Source organism: Leucopleurus acutus (assembly GCF_964270905.1).
Source record: "Leucopleurus acutus genome assembly, chromosome: 15".
Classification (NCBI taxonomy): domain Eukaryota; kingdom Metazoa; phylum Chordata; class Mammalia; order Artiodactyla; family Delphinidae; genus Leucopleurus; species Leucopleurus acutus.
In genome coordinates, this window is record NC_139157.1 from 57,266,640 (window position 1) to 57,290,638 (window position 23,999).

The 23,999-nt window shown below is 35.6% G+C and overlaps 1 protein-coding gene across 1 annotated transcript in view; it reads left to right on the forward strand.

Annotated features, from left to right (window-relative positions):
* The window catches only part of ASCC3 (activating signal cointegrator 1 complex subunit 3), a 329,389-nt gene that overhangs the window by 286,351 nt on the left and 19,039 nt on the right, over positions 1-23,999 (forward strand). The window contains exon 37 of the mRNA XM_082855647.1: positions 13,212-13,436. Within this exon, the coding sequence (XP_082711773.1) occupies positions 13,212-13,436 (225 nt within the window). The remainder of the gene's footprint in view (positions 1-13,211; positions 13,437-23,999) is intronic.

The window sequence follows — 23,999 nt, forward strand, 5'->3', positions numbered from 1 at the left end:
AAGAAAATAATTTCATTTATAACAGCATCAAAAAGAGTAAAATATTTAGGATTAAATTTAACCAAGGAAGTGTAAGTCCTGTACACTGAAAACTATAAAAAACTGTTAAAAGTAATTAAAGATCTAAATAAATGAAGAGATATCCCATGTTCATGAATCAGGAGACTTAATGTTAAGATAGCAATACTCTTCATATTCATCTGCAGGTTCAAAACAACTCCTATCGAAATCCCAGCTTTTTTCCAGAAATTGAGAAGCTGATACTATAGTTCATATGGAAATGCAAGGCAAATAGCCAAACAATCTTGAAAAAGAAGAGCAGAGTTGGAAGACTCACACTTCTTGATTGAAAACTTACTACAAAGCTAGTCTGATCAAAATAGTATGGCAAAAGCATAGTCATATAGATCAATGAGATAGAATCGAGAGTCCAGAAATAAACTGTTACAGTTATGGTCAGTTGATTTTCTACCAGGGTGCCAAGTCAATAAAATGGAGAAAGAGTGGTCTTTTCAGCAAATGCTACTGAGATAACTAGATATATACATACAAAAGAATAAAATTGGACCCCTCCCTCACACCATACACAAAAATTAACTCTAAATTGATCATAGACCTAAATATAGTAGCTAAAACTATAATACTCTTAGAAGAAAACATAGGTGTAAATTTTCCTCACCTTGGGTTAGGTAATGGCTTTTTAGATAAAACACCAAAAGTGCAAGTAACAAAAAAAGTGGATAAATTGGACTTCATCAAAAAAGTTCCTGTGCTGCAAGTGTTACCAACAAGGAAGTGGAAAGAAAGTATTTCACTGTCACCAAATGGAAGAAAGTATTTGCAAATCATATAGCTGATAAAAGACTTGCATCCAGAATATATAAAGAACTTTTAAATTTCAATAATAAAAAGACAAATGGCTCAATTAAAAAGGATCTGAATAGACATTTCTCCAAAGAAGATATGCAAATGGCTAAAAAGCACATAAAAAGATGCTTAGTATCAGTAATTATTAGAAAAATGCAAACTAAAACCACAATGAGATACCACTTCATACCCACTAGGATGGTTATAATCAAAGAGACAGACAATAACAAATGTTGACGAGGATATGGAGAAACTGGAACTCTCATACATTGCTGGTGGGAATGTAAAATGGTGCGGCCACTTTGGAAGAGTTTGGCTGTTCCTCAAAACATTTGAGCAGAATTACCATATGGTGTACCAGTTTCACTCCTCGGCATATACCCAAAGGGATTAAAACATGTTCAAACAAAAACTTGTACACAAATGTTCATAGGAGCATTATTCGTAGTAGCCAAAAAGTGGAAACAACCCAAATTATGAATAAACAAAATGCGGTATATTCTGATACATTTATTTGTTTATTTTTGGCTGTGTTGGGTCTTCGTTGCTGCGCGTGGGCTTTCTTTAGCTGCGGTGAGCGGGGGCTACTCTTCGTTGCAGTGCGCAGGCTTCTCATTGTCGTGGCTTCTCTTGTTGTGGAGCACAGGCTGTAGGCATGCAGGCTTCAGTAGTTGTGGCTTGCGGGCTCTAGAGCTCAGGCTCAGTAGTTGTGGCGCACGGGCTTAGTTGCTCCACGGCATGTGGGATCTTCGCAGGCCAGGGCTCGAACCCGTGTCCCTTGCATTGGCAGGCAGATTCTTAACCACTGCGCCACCAGGGAAGCCCAAAATGAGGTATATTCTTAAAGTAGATAACAGTTGATTCTCACAAGCTGGCTCTAGTACTCCACTGGTTCTCCCCCTCATAACTTTTTTGTTGTATAAGTTTCTCAGTAGATCTCTTGATGTTGTTTCTTATAAACTTTAAAACAACTTTTCTAACTTAACAAAATGTACTTCTAAGTATGTATAGGTCACCCTTAGCCTGGGGAGATGAAGAAACCTCTTTATTTGGTTTTAACATCCTCCTCGAATTACCATCTTATTTTCTTTCTCCCATTCGGTGCAAAATAAAAAACGAAATTTCAACTTTCCATTTCTTTTCAATCCATTTATTCATAGCTTCCTATAATCTGGATTGCTATTATTCAAATTTTTCAGAGGCCCTAGTGCCCTCGTAATTATTCAGTGCTATTGTCTTTTCATAGTGCTCATTCTCTTTGATCTTTTTATAGCATTTGACATGAGTTACTTCTTGATACTCTCTTCATCCTTAAAAATGAACTTTCACACCTTATCCAGTTCTTTTTCTTATGATTTGACATTGGCTCCTTTTCCTGTGTCTAACTCTAGTTGTTCTCAATTTTTTATGCATATAATACAGCATTACTTCCTTAACCTGGGTATCAAGGCTCTCCACAACGGTCCTTTTTTACCTGAACCTTCTCTCACCTTTAAACATGCTATATATATGCTCAACTTCACACCTTTGCCTATGATTCCCACCTGGACAATGTATCTAACATTCATCCATGCATCTTGGCTCAGCTCCCTCTTAAAATATTCCCTTATTCAGATGCAGTGGTTGCTACTTTTTCTAAATTCATGACACCAGTGTCTGTTTCATTCATTCATCAATCACTCCTGTATTATCTTGTGGTAATTCTTGTATATTGGCCTATTTTGATATTTCACTTTTAGATTTATTTTACTTTTTGTATATGTATATCTTAACTCCTGGAAGAAAGATACTCAGTAGATAATAAGTAGATTAGAAGTGGGATTTTTGGGGGTTTTTTTTGTTTTTTGTTTGTTTGTTTGCGGTACGCAGGCCTCTCACTGTTGTGGCCTCTCCCGCTGCGGAGCACAGGCTCCGGACGCGCAGGCTCAGCGGCCATGGCTCACGGGCCCAGCCGCTCCGCGGCATGTGGGATCTTCCCGGACCAGGGCACGAACCCGTGTCCCCTGCATCGGCAGGCGGACTCTCAACCACTGCGCCACCAGGGAAGCCCTAGAAGTGTTTTAATGTTTCCACTTTGGTTTTTATTTTTTTGCTTGTTTTTCATTTGATATTATCTCATAGCCTGTAGAAATGCAAATTATAAAGAAAGTCACCCTAATAAACATATGAAGTTTTAAAGACAGAAGCAAGGTGGTTAAAAAAAAAAAACAACTTTGTTTAGCTTTTAAAGATGGATTGCAAAGTGTGACATTTAACCAAACATAATTATTATATATTGCTGCTAATCTCAGTTATTCCCTTTTAGGATTCAAACCTGATAGCCTTAAGAGGAAAATATCTAAACATTGTTAAGCTGTAAGGCATTTTTATTATATCCTTGAAAACTGAGGAATTTTTTTTTAAGTTTCATCAAAGAACAATTTTTTAAGGACTTAGCTATAAATCCTGGGAAATAGAAGTTTCTGATGGAATTCTTACCACTGAAATTATTTTAAGCACAAGAGACCTGCTGGTACTCACTATTGTAAGATCCCTTAAAATCCAGCTGTCAACCAGGTGGTCATTCTTACACTGGAAAGAGTAAGGTATTATTTCTTGTGCATATTTATTTTTGGCAAATGATTCTGTGCTTGCCCTAACTGGTTGAAGGCCAAACATATGTCCATAAGTTTAAGACATTGATACAAATCAGACACATATTTTCATATAAGCCCTGACAGGAAACACACATAGATCTATGAGTAATTACAATTACATCTGTCAGTGTTTTCATGTTTGACATCTGCATATAATAAAATTATTTTGATATTTCATTTTAGTGAAGCAAATTGTATGCATATTGGACAAATATTTTATTGCTTAACTAGATCTTAGTTTTATCATTTTCCAATAAATGTTTTATAACCAAGGGCTCTTGTTTTACTTTTTTTTTTTTTAACTTGTAATCTTATTAAGTTCATTCCTAGTATACCTTTCACTGCATTTTGAGGTTATTGTAAGTTCCATGTAAGTCTAGTTTATAGCAGTCTTTTATTTTAGAGATATACTTTATTCATATGATTTATTTACTTTGAATAGATAATTTGAATAAAAGTAAGAATCATAAGTGCTAGAAACCATACTAATTATATACATAGATTTGATTTTAAAAACAAGTTATGTTAGTTTTTTCATAGATTAATTATTGAATAAAAGGTAATCTGAAATAATAAAGATAAAAATAGGAGGCTTTTTTTTATCCCTTAATATATCTTGACCTGGCTTGGTAAATGCCAGATTATTTTTCAAATATTATTATAAAATATATAATATACAATTAATTTAATACTTCAGAGAGGCACAGAAATTAAACAGGGTTCCTATCAGGGAAATTTACTGAAATGCTTTTTCTACAGCTTCAGTGGCCAAAAGACAGCACTGGAATGTGAGAAAATAATTTTGGCTTGTTTTAACGCCTCAGAATGTTACAAATTAATCAAGTGCTACTTAAAGTCTAGAACTCATTAACTTTATAAGTTTTGCTTTTCCCATGACAGAGATTAAGTTATAGCATAAAGCTTCTTTAGTCCCTCACTTGATCAGGTTACCATCCCCACTGTTCAAGTGCTCTCTTACCAACTACTTAGTGAGTTCAGCGTAGGCAGTGCCGAGTCCAGCGACATAAAAGTACTAGTTTACTGTTACGTAATGCTTACACGAAACCACACATGAATCCATTCTGGCTGTTTCTTACCTCAGTAATTTGCTTAGGTAAAGCAGACTCATATAGTTACTGCACCTAGAATAAATACACTCACACATACACAGTCAAACAGAATTCACTTGTTTACACACGCTCACTAAAGAGAAAAAGCAAAGTCGATTTTAAGTATTTGATAAGCTTCTTATTAACGAATCTAAAAAGTAAGCTGTACAACCAGTGGATTTAAGGGCCACAAGGACATGTAAGTGTTACATATGGAATAATGCTACGAGAGTCCTAACTAAACCCAAGTGCCAGCTAATCACTAAAAGACATACCATGCCTCAGCAGTGTAGATTTGCCAGCTTGTTCTCCAGAGAACAGGCAAATAAGTTAGTGATACAGTGGTGTGAACAAGCCATTACGTAAGAGTGTGTATCCTCAGTAAACTAAAATCAGTGTTCATATACAAGCAAAATGTAGTAGCATACATACATATGTTTGCGGGTTTTTTTTTAATTTTTTACTTTATGTGGAATAGCTGAGTCTATGGCATTTGTAGAACAGATTGAGGTTTGTGATGAAAAGGGAAACAAAAGGAAAACTATTGAGTGAACAGCAGGGCCCATTTGATGTGATTATGAAAGATGTTTCTTTATTCTGATTTCTCTTTTGCAATCTGAAGACAGTAGCAGGGGTTGCAAGCAGAGTTTATCATAGGTTGTCAATCACTGTCGTTCAGCATTTGCAGGGAAAATGTCTTTATTCAAGGACAGCTGAGCAAATCAGAGACATAGATTTGCAGTTAGTAGCCTGTCCAGCCAACACTAAATAAACAGGGACAGGGTAGACAAACCAGCCTCTCACATAAAAATATAATGGACTCCACTGACCTCGCTGCCCTCCATTCAGCTTCAATCCCAGTTGCATAAAAGCTTCACTGCCCACTTTCAATTTCCTTTAATTACCTACATGATGTAGATAAGAAAATGAACCTCACTTGTAGTCAGTGATCACACACAGGAAATTAACTAGACAAGTTGTTTAAAATGAGAGGAGTAATTTGGAGGTAAATAAGAGTGTCCTACTGAGGAAGAAGTAGCTAGAAAGGGTTTTTGTTTGCTTGTTTGTTTTTAAGCAGGGGTTTTATTATTTTACTAGCTCTCTCCGCTGATCCTGGGTTTGCTGCTTTCCTAATCAGTCTAAGTAAAAAATCTCCATTGCAAGTATTCTGAAACACCCAGAATAAAATACTTTGAAGGAGGTAAGAGCTAAGTAAAGTAGTGAAGCAAACACACCACATTCTAAAGAGCTTAGAAAAATTGTGAACTGGAATCCCAGGAATAAATGATCATGGTTTTCACAGGAGGGTCTGGCGGAGTAGTTGAGGGTTAAATAGCAGTGTCTTCAGTGAGCCTTCATTTTAAATTGCTTCCTGAGTCCATAATCAAACCACGAAAAATGAAAATGAAAATGCTGATAATATTTTTATGTATTCTAATTGATCTAAAAATCAATATTTTCTGTTTCATTCTTGTGGTTCACAGCACTTAAACTTTAATTAGAAAACACTGTAGGGTTTCAGGGTACTATAACTATACATAATACTTTGTCTTCAGAAAAGTTGGAGCAAGTGTCTAATATAAATGATTCTTCCTCTTCCCTGTCTCTTCATACTATTTTGAGTTAGGTCACTGCAGAACACTGAAAAGAGCATCTTTCCTCATCACACACTGATGTGCTTTTGTGAACATTTAATTAATATGAATTTAAAAGAAACCTAATTGGAGATTGGAAACTAAAGCCTGCAGTATCAAACCTATAGTTCAAGAGGATATAATTTCTCAATATTTTATCTTTAATTTGGCTGTCTCTTGTATTGAGAATATTGTCTTTCAAAGAACGAATATTTCCTGTAACACAGTTACAGAAAAATTGTATGATTATTTGGATAAAATGTATGTGCCACTACTAGTAAAGCATTGGTAAAAAGTAATAGTATTCTTGTTTCTTTGAATAATATTTAAGAATCATGATTTTTTAAAAGTGAGTTAATGAAATGTCATTTTAGATAGGGAAGTATTTTTACATAATTGTAAACAAAGGTTTACAACTGAAAACTGTAGAACAAAACTCAAATAATTGAATCTTAAGCCTCAGTTAACATTCTGTATGTGATCAGATGTGGGGATGATTATTATAGTAATAATGCCTGACATTATACCAAGTCTTAGAGCTTTCAAGTGTTTCATAAACACTATCACATTGAATCCTCACACCAAATCCCAATTTAAGACAAGGAATTTGGGACTTAGGGAAGTTCAGTTAGTCTCAGAAGATCACATAGCTTGTAAATGGCAGAGCTGCAAACCAACCTGTTGTATCAGTTCCCAGACCCAGTGTTCTCTCTACCACCTTACACCGTGCATCCCACCCTCGTGATCTGTAATGTCTCTAAGGGGATGAATTACTTACTACATTCTTTGGATTCCCCTTTAATTCAAACACTGGAAACAGAAAAGGAGGGCTCCTCAAAGGAAGTAATAGCTTTTGATGAGACCTCATTTAATTATGGATAATTTTTAACTACAGAAACGATTATTGATTTGATATTTTATAAACATAAATCTAATGTCAGCTCTTTGAAAATCTCAAAAACATTGCCTGGGTCAAATTTAATAACGAAAAAGACATTACTTCTCAAAAGAATATATTAAGTAATAAAATCTACATAAGCATTCTAAAGAGTGTTTTCCTATAATAAGATTCCGTGTCCCTCTTTTCCACCTCAAGTATGAACCTTATCCTATCTCTTTTCCCTTTTTTACCTAAAAAAAATGTTTTACTGTCTTTCAGCTCAGTTGAAACCTCCCCAAAGATACCCTCCCTGACCCACTGTTATTATTTGTACTCCTCCTTCCTTATACTTGTCCACTTGTCATTTTACATTTATTCATGGTCAATTTTGATTGAGGTCTGGCTCCGCCACTTCACTGTAAAGCTTCATGAAGGTAGGGGATCGATTGTTTGTTTTTGTGCATCACTTTTACCCAGCAGTAGTATATGCTGAATAAATATTTGGTAAACAAGTGACTCAGCACACCAAGACCTTGTCCATTGTAGTTATTAAAATGCTTTTCATTATTATTATTAAAGTGTATAGATTTTGCCAAGAAATTAAGGAACCCTTAGCTTAATTAATAAAGGAAGCCTTTGATTGCTTCTATGCACCAAGAAAAGGCATCACTAAATTAAGCTTTTCACTAAGATCACTGTCTTTGGGTAATCTACATTAAAGATCTGATTGCTCCCCTAATCAACCTAGAAGGATCTCTCTACTGCAGAGCATTTTTTCTAACCTAAAATGTACTCAGCTGTTAGCAGACTCATCTGATACTGATACTGCTGGCAGTGAGCAAATTCACAATCCTGGTGAAGCAGGGGATAAAAGCAATAAACCAGGGGTAATTCAAGCAGAATTGGCGTGGTTTGGAGAACAGTGGAGTCACATCTTACATGGAGTTCAGATTCTAAAGCAAGCAAATACAATAAAAATCACTAATGATAAAATTTACCTGAAAATAACCCCAAAAGTAGAATAAGCGTAATTTTGAGTAGTCAGTCTTGTTCAAATACACTGGTTCTCAGTGAGTTCAACACTACTAGTTTTCCCTCTAGTGTTGGAGCAGATCATTGTTTCTTTAGTTTAGCACCACATGAAGTAGTTGACTTGCATTTAGAACTCATAAGTCATACTTTATGAAAAAATGTGCATCTTTGGATACTAGAATCATACGTCACAGAAGGATGTTCACACTTTCAGAGGTATTTGGGAACTAAGACTGGGAAATACCTAGCTTATATTCTTGCCTCCCAGTCAGTCAATCAATATCTAATCTCTCTCTCTCTCTCTCTCTCTCTCTCTCTCTCTCTCACTCACACACACACACACAGTATGGGGAAGAGGGGTGTGTACGGTATATAATCAGATTTGAACAGGATTGTAGAGAGGGAAGTGGATTACTTAGATAACACTATTCATTAGTGCTTTCAGCCAAATTCTTACTTTCCATATAATTTGATTTTAATTTAACTTTTCATGTAATTTTTAAGTCTAAACCTATTTCCTACATAGCTAAAACCTGGAGGACCAATACAGTTTACAGTATTAAAATAGCTATTCGGGGCTTCCCTGGTGGCGCAGTGGTTGAGAGTCCGCCTGCCGGTGCAGGGGACACGGGTTCATGTCCCGGTCCGGGAGGATCCCACATGCCGCGGAGCGGCTGGGCCCGTGAGCCATGGCCGCTGAGCCTGCGCGTCTGGAGCCTGTGCTCCGCAACGGGAGAGGCCACAACATTGAGAGGCCCGCGTACCGAAAAAAAAAAAAAAAAAAAGCTATTCGATTTTCTTCTGGAAAAAGATCAGAGGAAGTTGTATTTTATGAACAGTAGAAAGAAATCTAAATATGAATAAATTTTAAACTGTGAAACAGATTTAAAGCTGATTTCTTCTCCCTCCACCTCCACCCAGCTATCTGGATTGTGGTCCTCTCTTCAAGTGTATTTTGCACGCTTAACAGAAAGCTCCTGCTCACTGAGTGTTCCCAACCTCTCTTCTATTAATAGCATCATCATTCTCCTCATCCCTGAGGCTTAAACCTTAGACCCCTCCTTATCTGTTTTTATGGATCTGCTCATACTATTTTCTGTGCCTGGAATGCAAGGAATGTTTCTCCCTCTCTCCTCTTCAACAAATTGTTCTAAGGCTAGAACAAACAGTATCTCTTTTAGGAAACTTTCCAACACATCCAATTCACTTCAGTGAATTTATTTATTCTGCACTTAGAATAATTATTTATATAAATTGTTTTCTCCGATATCATTTTAATTTCCTTTAAATAAAAGATCATGTTTTAGATTTCTGAACTATCTTTTTCCTTATCTGCTGTTATATTTTTCTTAAGCCATTTGGCAAGGCTAGGATGGATAGGTGTTGATGGGGTTTTGGATGGAGCCCAGATGTTAGGTTGAGATGTGTAAGTTGTCAGGTGACAATGCTTCAGTCCTGAAATTCACCTGAAATCAAAAATAATAGCACTGCCATATATAACTGGTCCCTCTTTAGCAGATGACTTCGGAGAGAGCAGGAACGAACAGAAATGGCATATGAAAAGAAAACCAAAATGACACATAGGGGCAAAACATTATTAACTGCTAGTGCTATACTTCTTACATAAAACAGCACAAAGTGGTAAAGACAGTGTTCAAAATAGTGTAAAGTGCTGTGATATTTTTGACTATTGCAAAACAAAGACAATTCATGAATGAGAGAAAATGTAATGATTATTTTAATATTCCTATTAAATATGTTTAACTGAATATTATAAAATTTTGTTTATTTATTCAGTTCAGTTAAACAGAATGTTCCAAATATTCACTTAGGATATTTTTTCAGATGTTACATCAGTTGAAATTATTTTTACACAACATTTTTCAGTCTCTTGGACTTAACCATTTCCCCCCCCCCCATTATAGGGCCTTTGCATATACTACATACTGTTCCTAGAACACTCTTCACGTCTCTGCTCATCTAGTTACCATCTGCTCATCCTCTATATCATAGCATATCTACCTTTTCCTTCAGGAAATTTTTATGACCTTACTAGGTCAGATTTCTTTGCTAAACTCTCATGCTTTTATGTATTTCTTCTTCATAGAATTTGTCACCATATCAAATTCACATTTATTTATGTGACTGAATAATGTCTGTCTCCCTCATAGGGTGGATATTCAACAAATATTTCTCACTGTTTCCTATTTGTTGCCCTTGTTCTCTGTTCCTGTTTTTGTCTTCTACTTTCTCTGTCTGTTGTGGTCTTAATTGAGCTGTTTATATGATTCCATTTTCTCCTTTCTTAGCATATCAGCTATACTTCTTTTTTTGCTTTTCTTAGTGGTTGCCCTAGAGTTTACAATGTACATTTACAAGTAATCAAATTCCGCTTTCAAATAATACTATACTACCTAATGGGTATGGAATCTTATAATAATAAAATAATCATAATTCCTTCCTTCCATCTCTTGTATCATTGCTGTCATTCATATCACTTATATATAAGACAAGTCATATACATAGGCATATAAAATACGTAAGCATACATAATTGTTCAAAAATATTATTTTGAACAAAGTGTTGTCTGTTAGATCAATAAAAAAATAAAAGTTTTTATTTTACCTTCACTTATTCTTTCTTCAGTGTTCTTCCTTTCTTTATATAGATCCAAATTTCTGACCTGTATTATTTTCCTTCTCTCCAAAGAACTTCTTATATTTCTTGCAAGGCAGGTCTACTGGTCTGCTGGCAACAAAATAACTCAATTTTTATTTGTCTGAGAAAGTTGTATTTCTCTTTCACTTTTGAAGGGTAATTTCACAGGATATAGAATTCTAGGTTGGTGGGGTTTTTTCCTCAACACTTTAAACATTTCACGCCACTCTCCTTTTGCTTGCATGGTTTCTGAAGAGAGTAATTCAGAAGTAATACTTACCTTTGTTCCTGTACAGGTAAGGTGTTTTTTTCCCTCTGGCTTCTTTCAGGGATTCTTCTTTATCTTTGATTTTTAGTAGTTTGAAGATAATATGCTTAGGTGTAACTTTTTTTTTTTTTTTTTTTTTTTTTTTTGCTGTTTATTCTGTTCAGTGCTCTGTGAGCTTCCTGGATCTGTGGTTTGGTGTCTGACATTAATTGGAGAGGAGGGGAATTCTCAATCATTATTGTTTCAAATATTTCTTCTCTTACTTACTCTCTACTCCTTCTGGTATTCCCATCATACATATGTTACATCTTTTGTCGTTGTCCCACAGTCCTTGGATATTCTCTTGTGTTTTTTTCAGTCTTTGTTCTCTTTGCTTTTCAGTTTTCAGAAATTTCATTGACATATCCTCTAGCTCAGAAATTCTTTCCTAAACCATGTCCAGTCTACCAATAAGCTCACCAAAGGCATTCTTCATTTCTTGTAGTGTTTTTGTATTCACCATTTCCTTTTGATTCTTTTTTAGGATTTCCATCTGTCTGCTTCCATTGTTCATTTGTTCTTACATGCTGTCTATTTTATCTGTCAGAGCCGTTAGCATATAAATCATAGTTTTAAATTCCTGATCTGATAATTCTAACATCCCTGCCATGTCTGGTTCTGATGATAGCCCTATTTCTTCAAATTGTGTTTTTAGCCTTTTGGTATACCTTGTAATTTTCTTGATAGCTGGACATAATGTACTGGGTAAGAAGAACTGCTATAAATTGGCCTTTAATAATGTGGTGAGGTGGGGCATGGCGGTGTAGGGGAAATATTCTCTGGTCCAATGATTAGGTCCCAAGTCTTCAGCCATTTCTACCCTCAGCCCTTAGGTGGGACAGGATGGCTAGAGTGAGCTGGAGTGGGGTATTTCCCTTCTCCCACACGCAAAGCTTGAGCTGGTTACAGTTAGGTACTTCCATTCCCCAGGTCAGTTAGGTTCTCATAATATATCCCAGCAGGGTTAGGCTCCAGTTAACTAGTTTCTCCTGAGAGCAGGCCTTGTTAAGAAGGACAGAGTGCTCTAACGTATTTCAGGATGGTTCTTTTCCCCTCCCCTTGCTAGAAGCCCAAGGCGATTTTTCTCTGATATTTACTGTGGGAATCTGGTTGAGCTCCTAAAGGTAAATTTCACAGTATTGTGGGGGCCCCCTATGACTGGGTCCCCCTGGAGTTTTTAGCTCTCGGAGTTGTCTGCACTGTACCTCCCACAATTCATCAGTTACAGTTCAGGTTTTCTTACCTCGATGCTGATTGCCAAGGCATTTTCTGCTTGTGAGCCTCTGCTCCTCTTAGCCGTGACTCCCTGCATTTGCCTGTGTTTCCAGTCTTGGAGGCAGCGGTTTGCCCTGTGTTCTGCCTTCTCATGGATTCAAGACGAGTTGTTGGTTTTTTCAACCTGTTCAGCTTTTTACTTGTTAGGATGGAGTGGTGGCTTCTAAGCTCCTTGCATGTGGAACCGGAAACCCCCAAATTTGAACAATTTTGTTTTAATCTAATGTATTACAGTAAGTCTTAAGTTAATGATCCTGGTCTTCATCCTTTTCTTATCTCACCAACCCTATCCTCATCCCCCTTTCTCCCAGCCCTGTCTTATTTCTTCCACTCATTCTGTAGATCCTCACTTAAATATCTCTTTTTCCAAGACGCTTTCCCTGACCTTCTAAAATAACTAAGTCCCCAAACTGAATATCCCTCAGCACTCTGTGCTTACCATATCATAACATTCATTTCCACTTTCAGGACTTGTTTTTCCCTGTTGAACTCTCAGTTTCTGGTTTGTTGCCCGGGTCCACTGTCAAGCATAACATTTGATGCTTACTAGGATCTGTATTGTTTTTGTTGACTGGATAAATAAGAAGAGCATTCATGAATTTCAGATGTATTATACATTACTAGCTTTTGCTTAATATTAATAGTAGTACTGACCAAAGCAGAATTTTAAGGGACATGGTTATTTTACAGTTTTTCTAAAGCATGTTTTAAATGTCAGTAGTTAAAGCTAAGAAGTACATTAAATATTATACTTTTGATACAGTACATTTATATGTACATTATATATATGTATGGGTTTGTTTGTTTTTTCAGGATGCAGAAGAATACACAGATTTGCCAGTAAGACACAATGAAGATCATATGAACAGCGAACTGGCAAAATGTCTTCCGCTGGAATCAAATCCTCATTCATTTGACAGCCCTCACACCAAAGCTCATCTCCTACTGCAGGCACATCTCAGCCGAACAATGCTGCCCTGCCCAGATTATGACACTGATACCAAAACAGTGTTGGACCAAGCTCTCAGAGTATGTCAGGTATGAAAGTCATTTCCAATTACCTACATTTTCTCCCATTCTTTCTGTTTTTTTTCTTTTTAGAATAAAATATACTTGCATTTAAAGATTTTTATTGTAGCATTGTCGAGAAAAAATCTGGTGACTCAAATAAAGGATTTTTGAAGGAAAAGCAAATATAAATGCAGTAAGATAACAATTTTAGTCATCCATTCAATCAAAATTTACTGAAGGTAAACTAAGTGCCAGGTACTTTGCTAGGTTCTGAGCATACAGCAGTGAACAAACAGAAGAGAACCTGCTGTAGTGGGCTTTCACTAGAGATGGCGAAGACAGACAATTAAAAATATAAGTCAAGGGGCTTCCCTGGTGGCGCAATGGTTGAGAATCCGCCTGCCGATGCAGGGGACGTGGGTTCGTGCCCCGGTCTGGGAGGATCCCACATGCCGCAGAGCAGCGGGGCCCGTGAGCCATGGCCGCTGGGCCTGCGTGTACGGAGCCTGTGCTCCGCAACAGGAGAGGCCACAGCAGTGAGAGGCCCGCGCACCGCAAAAAAAAAAAAAAAATATATATATATATATATATATATATATATGTATAAGTCAAGTGTTGATCACTGCTATTTTAAAATAATAATAAAGCATAATAAAGGATATATGGAGAAAGATGGAGGGTGCCATTTTGTACTATTTTTTAATGTGGTATTCTGGGACTGTCTTTCTTATGAGGTGACATTTAAGAAACAAAGGAAGGGAGTGAGCTGTGGGGTTATTCCAAACACTAAGAAGAGCTAGTGCCAGGATTCCTGTAGGAACTTACTAGGTATATTCAAGAAAAACCAAGGCGGCCATTGTAAAAAAGATGAAAAGGGGTGGGTAGAAATGAGGTCAGAGAGGGGTGGGAGTGGAGATTATAGATAAAATGGGGTCAGGTCACGTAGGGAGTTTGTAAAACCATGGTAAATCTTTTGGATTTTACTCTGAATGAGAGGGAAGCTGTAGAGCAGTGGTTCACTAATGGTTATGGTGTCTATATCTATGAGTATTTACCATATTAATGAAAATGGAAACATTCTCAAATATTTATTACTTCATTTTAAAATAACACTAATATACCCATTATTATATAATGATTTTTCATGAAAAATAACTATTTTCCAAAACAATTAGTGAGAACTGTAATAGCATTTTACATTTTTGCAAGTATCTTTCATGTCTAGCTTAATAGAAGTCAGCTAAATTCATTTAACACCTTTTGCAAGCAGTCTGTTACAATATGGTGTTTTAATTGAAGTATATGAAGGAAATCCAGCCTCACCGAGATATGTAGTTTAAAGAAGGAAGAGTATTTTTATAGCCTTTTCAGAAAATTGTAGATATTCTCTGATACTATACAAAACCTTGACATGTTATATTCCTTAGTTAGTTGCAATGTGGAATCTGAAACCATATCAATGAACTTTATACCTTGAAAGCTGTAAGGCTAGGCAAGAAATGATGGTGGCTGGTTGGTATGGGTGAGACTGGTGAAAATTGGTTGGGTCCTGTATATTTTTTAAGGAGAATCTGCTAATGGATTGGACAAGGGATTTTAGGGAGAGCAAGGAGCCAAAGGTGATTCCAAAGCTTTTCTCCAGAGCAAGTGGAAAGCTGGAGCTGCCATTTGCTGGGAGATGACTGTGAGAGGAGCAGGGTGGGAGAAGCACACCTAAAGGATTGAGCTTATAAGAGATTTTGATTTTCTACATTATGGCTTTTTGGACATTTATATATAAAAAGCATTTTTTAAGATTTTCAAAAGACTGATGTTTTTAAAGGTAGAATAAATGAGTCTGTGAAGATTTGTGTATAGGCATTTGCAAAATTAAAGACTTAGAAATAACCCAAGCATCTTTCAGGTTATAGAACACTGCCAAATATTACAATTCCATTTACTAATTCTGTATCTGTGTAGAATATCTACATAAATATATGAAAATATATCTAGAGAGAAGATCCAGAATAGTATTGACCAAAAGATTAATTAGCCATCTCTGTGTAGCAGCATTTGGGATGATTTTTAATTTCTTCTTTATGCTTTTCTGAAATGTTTGAATGTTTTCAAATGAGCTGCTAACAATTTTATGATCAGGAGAAAAAAACGCTTAATTTTATTATTTAAAAGAATAGGCCTGTTTCATAAAATAGAGTATGCACAAACTATCAGGAATTAGAAGGGAAATAAGGCTATAATAAACAAGTAAATTATTTTTACACCTTTTTTGTAATTAACACTTGGTTTATCTCTCTAGGAAGATGGTTTGCCACTCTTTATTAGTCACACTTTATAAACGAAGGTTAAAGTTCCTAAAGTTTTAGCTGTGGCCCTGGGTACTCATTTGTGTTTCCTCTAGCTATTTTTTCCCCCTCAAACACTGACCTGTAAATGAACTCAGGGATCGGGAAGGTTGGAGAGATGTTGCAGAAGGAATTAAATTTTTATACTTACAGGTATACTTAATAGGTGTACATATTTATATCATATATAAAAGTTACAATGTATATCGACTCATGCATACCTTTTCACCACTCAGTTAATAATGATTCAAAGGCTATATAATAATAGAAATTAGCGGTTTCACAAGAAGTCTATTTCTAAATTTACTGTAAGGGAAAAGTATTCAATCAGGTACTTTTAGCCTCTATTTCGATATTATGTACAGTTTCATGGATATTTATATTTCTTGATTTTTTTTTACTCCTTCTAAATAACATCTAAAGAGAAATAGTTTTCTCTTTAATTATAAAAGTAATACACTTCATTGTAGAAATTTGGAAAAACAATGTATTAAAATTAAAGTCATTCACAGTAATTATATCTTCACCCCCATCAATATGAGGCTCTTTTTTTGTTAATGAATTAATTTATTTTAATTCAAAAAAATTTTTTTAATTTTTTCATTTTGAAATAACTTCAGACATAAAAAGTTTGTAAAAATAGTACAATGAAATTTCCATATATCTTTCACCCAGCTTCCCCTAATGTTAACATCTTGCCTCAGTACTGATCCAGTCCTGTTAAGTAATCTACAGACCTCATTCCAGTTTTGTCCATTTGGATTTTATCCCGCTAATGCCTTTCTCTGTTCCAGGATCCAGTCCAGGATCCCACATTGCATTTAGTTGTCATGTCCGCTTTAGTCTCCTTGACTTTCAGGACGTTGGCACTTGTGAGGAGTATTGGCCAGGTATCTTATAGAGCTATCCATCAGTTTGGGTTTGCCTGATATCCCCTCATAATTACATTGAATTATATATTACTGGCAAGAATACCATAGAAGTGATGTTTTGTCCTCTCGGTGTATCATATCGGGATACTTGTGACATGGATGTGTGTTATTACCGGGGATGTTAACTTTGTACACTTGAGGTGGTGTCTGCCAGGTTTCTCCACTGTAAAATTACTTTTTTTCCTTTTGTAACTAATATGTTGTGGTGATATACTTTGAGATTATGCAGTTATCCTGTTTCTCATCATATCTTCCTACATTATTTTCATCATCCATTGGTGACTTTTGCCTGAAACAATTATTACTACTGTGATTTTCTATTCCCATCATTCCCAGAATTTCTGTTTTCCTCCATTTATTTATTTACTTTATTCATTTATTTATTCATTCATTCATTCATTTATTTGTTTATAAGTATAGGCTCACGAGTGTTTGTTTTTATTAGAGAGTGGTTTTAGAGACTAAAATCTGGGTGCTTGTTGACTCCATCACTGCCTGGATATTATTGCCTCTGGCCCCCTCAGTGGGCAAAGCTAGGAAATATAAGTATGTATACATAGACATCTATATCTATTTGTATATCTGCTTAGCTGTGTGTGTGTGTGTGTGTGTGTGTGTGTGTGTGTGTTTGGGTATGTGGAAAACATTTGTATTCATAAAACCATGAGTTCATTCGAATACCTCTAATTCCAGTTTAACACCAAGGGTTCATTTTAGCCTTCCCCTTTTTTAAATTGTAACTCTTTTCTCCACCCGTGAGAAACTTGGCTCTCATTAATCAAAATATGTTTACTTAATTCCTCCATTCTAGCATACTCCTGATGTAGTTTCAGAATGACTAACGCTTACTCCTACACAAAAACAAGTTTACTAACTACAGTAGTTGTGTATAGTTCTTTTTTGTCTTTGGAGGCTCAGAGTTTCTTTTTCTTTTTGCATTTACACAAATACACACTTGCTCTCTCACTTTCTTCCTTTGCACATTTTTATCATGTTATTTTATAACCTTTTTTAACTTAATAATTTACAACATTAAATATTCTTCTCAAGCATAGTTTCTAATGGCTGCACTATATTTCTTCGTAAGAAGGTCATAGTTTACTTAATTAGTTCCCTGTTGTCAGACATTGTGTGTGCAGTTTTCCTTTAGTGTAAATTATAACATTAGTTATGCTTATAAATATGGATTTGGCTTTTCAGAAGCCACCTGGAAAGAAACTTAGTTGTAAAGAGATGGCAACCAGCTTCATATCCTAAATCCTCTCATTCCTGCAGTTTCTTTGTAAGATTGTGATAAAAGTAACAAGTCAGGAAGAGGAAAGAATATTAGGGTTGCTAATGGAAAATCTGGGGGGGAAGTCGTGACTTGATAAAATTTCCCATGACTGAGTGACAGTTTTCATCATTGTACCCTATTGTTCTCATTTGATACATGGATACTGTTGGCCTAGAAAGCATTGGTTCAAGCAGTTTTCCAAGCTGCCGTCCTGCTGGCTGATTGAAAATTATACTACTGCCCTCATGGGACATCAGCATGACCTTGTGTTCTGTGTATGGGACTCGGTGCCACCAGCTCTTACTATAAATGCAGCTCTGCTACTTAGAGCCTTAGTATAAGGCCTTAGGCAAGTCACTGAACTCCTGCTGTCTGAGTAAAAATAACACCTTACAAGAGTGGGACATTAGTTAATATTTATAAAGTAAACAATGATTTGAGGACTCGAACTAGGTCTATCTTAGTCTCCTCATTCTTAGTAATTCTTTTACTTCTTTGCTTTTTCATGGTCATTTAACTCTAAACTTTTTATTCCCTTTAATTTATAGAAATGTACCTTTTACATGAGCTACCATTTAGATTATGAAAACTCTGTATGACTACCCGTGTCCTGGGGAATCTTTTACAAAAGAAAAACATAGTTGTTTTAGTACTATTCACTCTGGCTTGAGGTCAGAATGCACTGTATAGCCTGCCTTCTCTTCTTGTACCCATTTGAAATTATGTATCAAGGTCATTTATGTCATTTTTGGGTTTAAGGTGTTTTTGTCATGGTTCTTAATATTTTACTGTTACTAGCATTTCCATCTCCATCCCACCCAACAAAAATAAGAGTAAAAATTTCTGTATATATCTCAAATTTTTTAAACCTGCTTAAAATACACTAGTTTATAAATTGAGCAATTATGGAATTGATTATTCTTGCCATTAGTCTTTGAGATCCTCTTCTTGATTATGTTAACTCTAAAATATATTTGTAATATGTAGTAAGTGATGTGACGTATTTTGTGTGCCAGATGTACCCAAGAAAAACTTTATGTTAGCTTTTATGGGAAGATGATACATAAGAAATACCAAAAATTAAAGTGACTTGCCTAAATTTTTCAAATTTGATGGCAAAGTCAGAACTGATGAAAAGTGTCTGGTGTTTTGATTAGCCCCACACTGTTTTTTTAATCAAGGGACAAAGAAATTGGTTTTCAAAGAAGTCAGATAACTTAGTTAAAAGGTGATCTTTCGAGGCAGTCCATGCTGAAACCAAATGGAGATACCAGGACTTTAAATCCTGCTCTAATAGCTCTGATCTTTTCTAATAAGCGCCCTAAGTCTTTACGTTAAAATCATCTTCGTTTAAGTGAAAAATAATTAAATACCAAGCCAAATAGTATAAGAGTACAGGTTTATATCTTAGCCATGCCCACTACCTCCTCTGTGGTATCTACAGCAAAACTGCCCAGTAACTGGACACTTTCAGATGTTTAAGGAAGAAAGGGAAACCATGGCTCGAGGAGCTGACTCAGTGATCTGAGGACCAAAGGGCTGTGTGATTCAAAGTATAATTGTGCTGTCAGTTTGCTGGGTTAATTCTGGAAAGTTGCTTTCAGATATAGTAGAGGCCATATTTACCCTTCAGCTAATGCTATCTACCTTGCAGCCTAAGTTTAATAGATCAAAACATCTGTGTGCACAGTAATACTCTTAACGACTACAAGATACACCTCATGAAAGGAGAACACACACACACACAGAAATATGACAGTGTAGATTGATTAGAAAGATCTCTGGAAACCTATGCTTCCAAATTGAAATTGGAATTAATGTATATTAAATACCAAATTCAACCAGAATATTTGGAGAACTGCATACCATCCCTGTACTCCACACCAAAAAATTGCTATTTAATGACGGTCCATAAGGCAGGCCATCATTAACAGTGGTGCTGGTGAACATTTATTGAGGATTTTCCTTGTACCAGGCTCTGTTCTACTTGCTTCGTATTGCATAGACTCATTTGCCCTAATAATCCAAGGAAGCAGTACAATTATTATCCTTATTTTACAGACGAAGACTAAGTAACTTTCCCAAGATCATAGCAGAAAGAAAAACAGTTTTCAGCATAGGTTGGATATATAATAAAAGTTTATCTTACTGGGTTCCCTTTGCCCTGTAAAGATGGATCTAAAAATTGTACTCATGGCCTAGTCAGGATTTATTTTAAAATGTGAGAACGTCACAGGAATTTCTACATTTTTTTAGACCAAGAATTCCCACTAGAACATGAATAATATTTTTTAATTAATCCCTTCTTTTCAATGTATACTCAAGTCACCTCCCTTTAATTACTCTAGTTCCCTTTCAACAGTCTGCCTATAATTACTTTAACCAGTTTCCAAGAGGGACTTGTTAATATGACTGATATTTGTAATTGCTTTATTATATCACTCTATAGTGTCCAGTTGATATGTTTTTTGTTTCAGCTGCTTATGATCCCTCGAGGTTTTTATATCATGCTAGGTAACGCAGTGAATTAGCCATTTACTTCCTCAGAGTCTCCCCTAAAACTACAATAATTGGAAATAATGGGGGAAAGATCAGATCGCTGATACAACCACAGGAAGAAAAAGGAATGCCATAATAATTATAAGATACTCCTAATAATAAGTAGTAATGCACACTATAATGACTGTGCTTAGGTTTACTATTACAACACACATACACACATTTTATGTTCCTCTTTCATTCTTCACCGTTTGCCTTCTCTGCTTAGGTTAGGTTCTTGGCTTCTTTCACTGGGTAACCACCACCACCACCACTAGCGGGGCTCCCCTGGAGGCAGCCTTTGTCCATCCCCCTAGTCCTTTTTGAAAAACTTCAAACGTCTAGTAACAATAGGCAATCTCAGAGATTCCCTGTCCCAAGATACAGAACTACCAATTCCCCCAAGAGATAACAGACATCTCCTCTTTACTATTGAGGGAGTGTGAAGTTCTGTATTCTGTATACCAAGGCACATGTTTATATAGATTGAATTCATGTTCCATTGCACTAATGGAAGTAGGCAAAAGGTAAACCAGGAGACTGGCTTTGAAAATAATTTAGGTGATTCAGTGCCTGAAAGGAAGACCTTTAAGGACCTATGTTCTGGTGGGTAATTTTCCATTGTTTCATAAATTCTTGCATCTGACTTTAATATAGGAGCTGTCATTTTACATCATTTTCTTTAAGGCCCAAGTTTTTTTGAACAACTAAGTTTCCAGCCTTTCTTCTCTTTCACACGAGATAATATGTAACTCATATACCACTCAAATTAATGTTATCATGTTCCAATAGGATTTATCAATTGTCACAAAAGGTGCTTGTCAAAAAATAACTTTAATAAGCTGCATAAATAGAGAAAGGGGGGAAATGTACGAACTGGCATGCTTTCCTCTGTTCAGAAAACCCTCGTAAATTTGCAAAACCGAATCCCTAAAAGTTTATTGGTAGGGTTGTTGTTTAGCCCAAACTTCAAAACAATAATTTGACCTCTTTATCTCTCTAACAGTTTCTGATAAAGTGTATTACATTTCAGATAACTAGTATCATATATTTTCTATAACCCACAGCTATTCTGAAAACACATTGTGTCTTCAAACTATTTTTTTAAGTATTTTAATCAATAAACTTAAGATATGAATGTATGCATACATTAGAGTCTGAGAATAGAAAAGAATAGGATAAGGGAAGCAAAAGATACAATGATATGAATCTTTTTCATTGATCTGGTTATTTTAACTGAGAGATACTTTGACTATAGCTGGGTCTATATTTCTATTAACAAATGATCCCCATTTTTAGTAGATTAAAAAGCTAGAAATATTTGATGATACCAGGAGATAGAACTGCCATGGAGCAAGGCTAACATAACCTTTGAGGAGTATTTACCTATGGATGCACTAAGCACAGGCTCAGTGGGCCATAAATTAAATGTATTGAAGAATGTCAGTGTCAATTAAATGAACAAGTTCTAGAATCATAGAGTCAAATACAGTTAGCAGTGAAAATAGTCCAGGTGGTGCCGAGCTTATCAAAAGAAGTACTTGGTCAAATCCTTAATCCAATACTTGTAAGAAATGTTTTGATGTAGCAATGGTAGATAAAATCTCCTGTATATTCTTAGTAGAATCCTTTCACATTTTTTAAATGCTTATAATTATTATGATTAGATCAAATGAAAAGCTTATCTTTAAGTGGACAGTACAGCACAATAGGCTTCAGAAAGCTTCTTCAAATCATTTTGAGAAAAAGATAGAAGGGTGATAAATAAATAATTTTTAGACTTCCAAAATTGGGTTATACATAATTAGTAATCTACAAAGAGTTCATTTCTGCAACTGAAGTCGTTAAAGGATCCTAAGATGAAAATTACACTATTAAGTTTTAAATATATCTTTTATATTTTTATGGGTATGTTTCAAGGAATATTAATACTATGAGCATACATTTGGAGGATTCTGATTCATATTCAAAATATGCTGGAACCTCATCAATAACTATTTATAGTGTCACTGACTGTTAAGGTGACTTGGGCATAATTCTTGGCACATAATAGTTCTCAATATATCATGGGTGAATGGAATGAATAAATATTTCACTTTTTCCTTTCTAGTTCTTTCTAAGAGAGAATTGAAAAGGGAGATTTACTGTGTGTGGATTCTCACAATGTTTTTAAAATTATCTGCCAAATCTGAATTGTCTACTAACAAATGTAGTCTGTTTGTTGTAAACATTCATGTGACCTTATCAAATTCATAGAGACAGGGAAGTCTAATTCAGGCTGCTTTCCTAGCAAGACTGCCAGGAGCTCATATCTTGCCATAGAAGCCTAGTGAGGTTTCATTAATGGAGGTGTATTTCAAAACAAATAATTTTAAATGAACTTAATCCTGAGTGATTATTCTTCCAGATGCAAAGATCTGCACTGTGGTGCAGAATCATCATCCAGCTAGCGCTTATTTTATCCTGTATCAAAGTTACATTTTAATTCCACAATAGAACACCCAAAACACCTAAAACAAAGCACCATTCCCCACTACAGACGCAACACAGAGCTAATGCATTTAGCATTTCCAAAACTAACACAAATGTGTGGATTTTGAGGTGTAAAACACCTTCACTTACTCGTGTGGATTTACAGGTGATCTCCCTTCAAGGACTATAATATAATTTGGAAGGCTATTTCCCCCTGGATGACTCTACCTGTAAGCCTTTGAGTGACAATTTGGTGCTGGTTTATTGATGATATGATGCTATTATGAAGGATCCTTCTACCTTCAGCTCTTCTCCTCATACCCACATAACAACCCTTTTCCCGTTTGGGGCTGTAGGAAATGAGTAATGCTTAACCCATTTGTGTGATCAATTCACTTAAGCAGCTACTGTGAAATGTTAATCACAACTTTAATTTGTACTGCATTAGCATTTTGATTAACTTGTAGGCTTGCTAGCACACTTGAAGCGCTTTTACTCATAGTTACAGCTCGGAAATGACTTTTTGATTAATTAAGTTTGTTAGACAGCAGCTGAGCTTCCTGAATGCTAACCTTCTGGGGGTAAAAGTTCAGGAGAAAGTTACTGTGAACAACTGTTGCTATTGAAAAAGATTCTTGTAAATGTACTTATAGCATTTTAATTATTGACAAAATATTGTATCATTACTTGCAGCTGACCTGAACCTTTAAAGGAGTGTGCCTTTCTGTCAAGAAAGCTTTTCTTCAGGTTTTCCCATCATTGTAAAACTTCCGGGAGCTCTTGAACTAAATAGTGCAGTTTCTAGCAGATGTCTGACAACTAATGTTTTAACAGGCTGCCTAGGATGAATTTCCATAGTTTCTTTTTCAGGTAAACTTTGTATTTTAGAATAGTTTTAGACTTACAGAGAAGTTACAAAGATAGTACAGAGATTTCCTGTATATCCCACACTCAGTTTTCCTCTGTAATTAACATCTCACATCAATATGGTACATTTGTCACAATTAATGAATCTTTATTGATATATTAT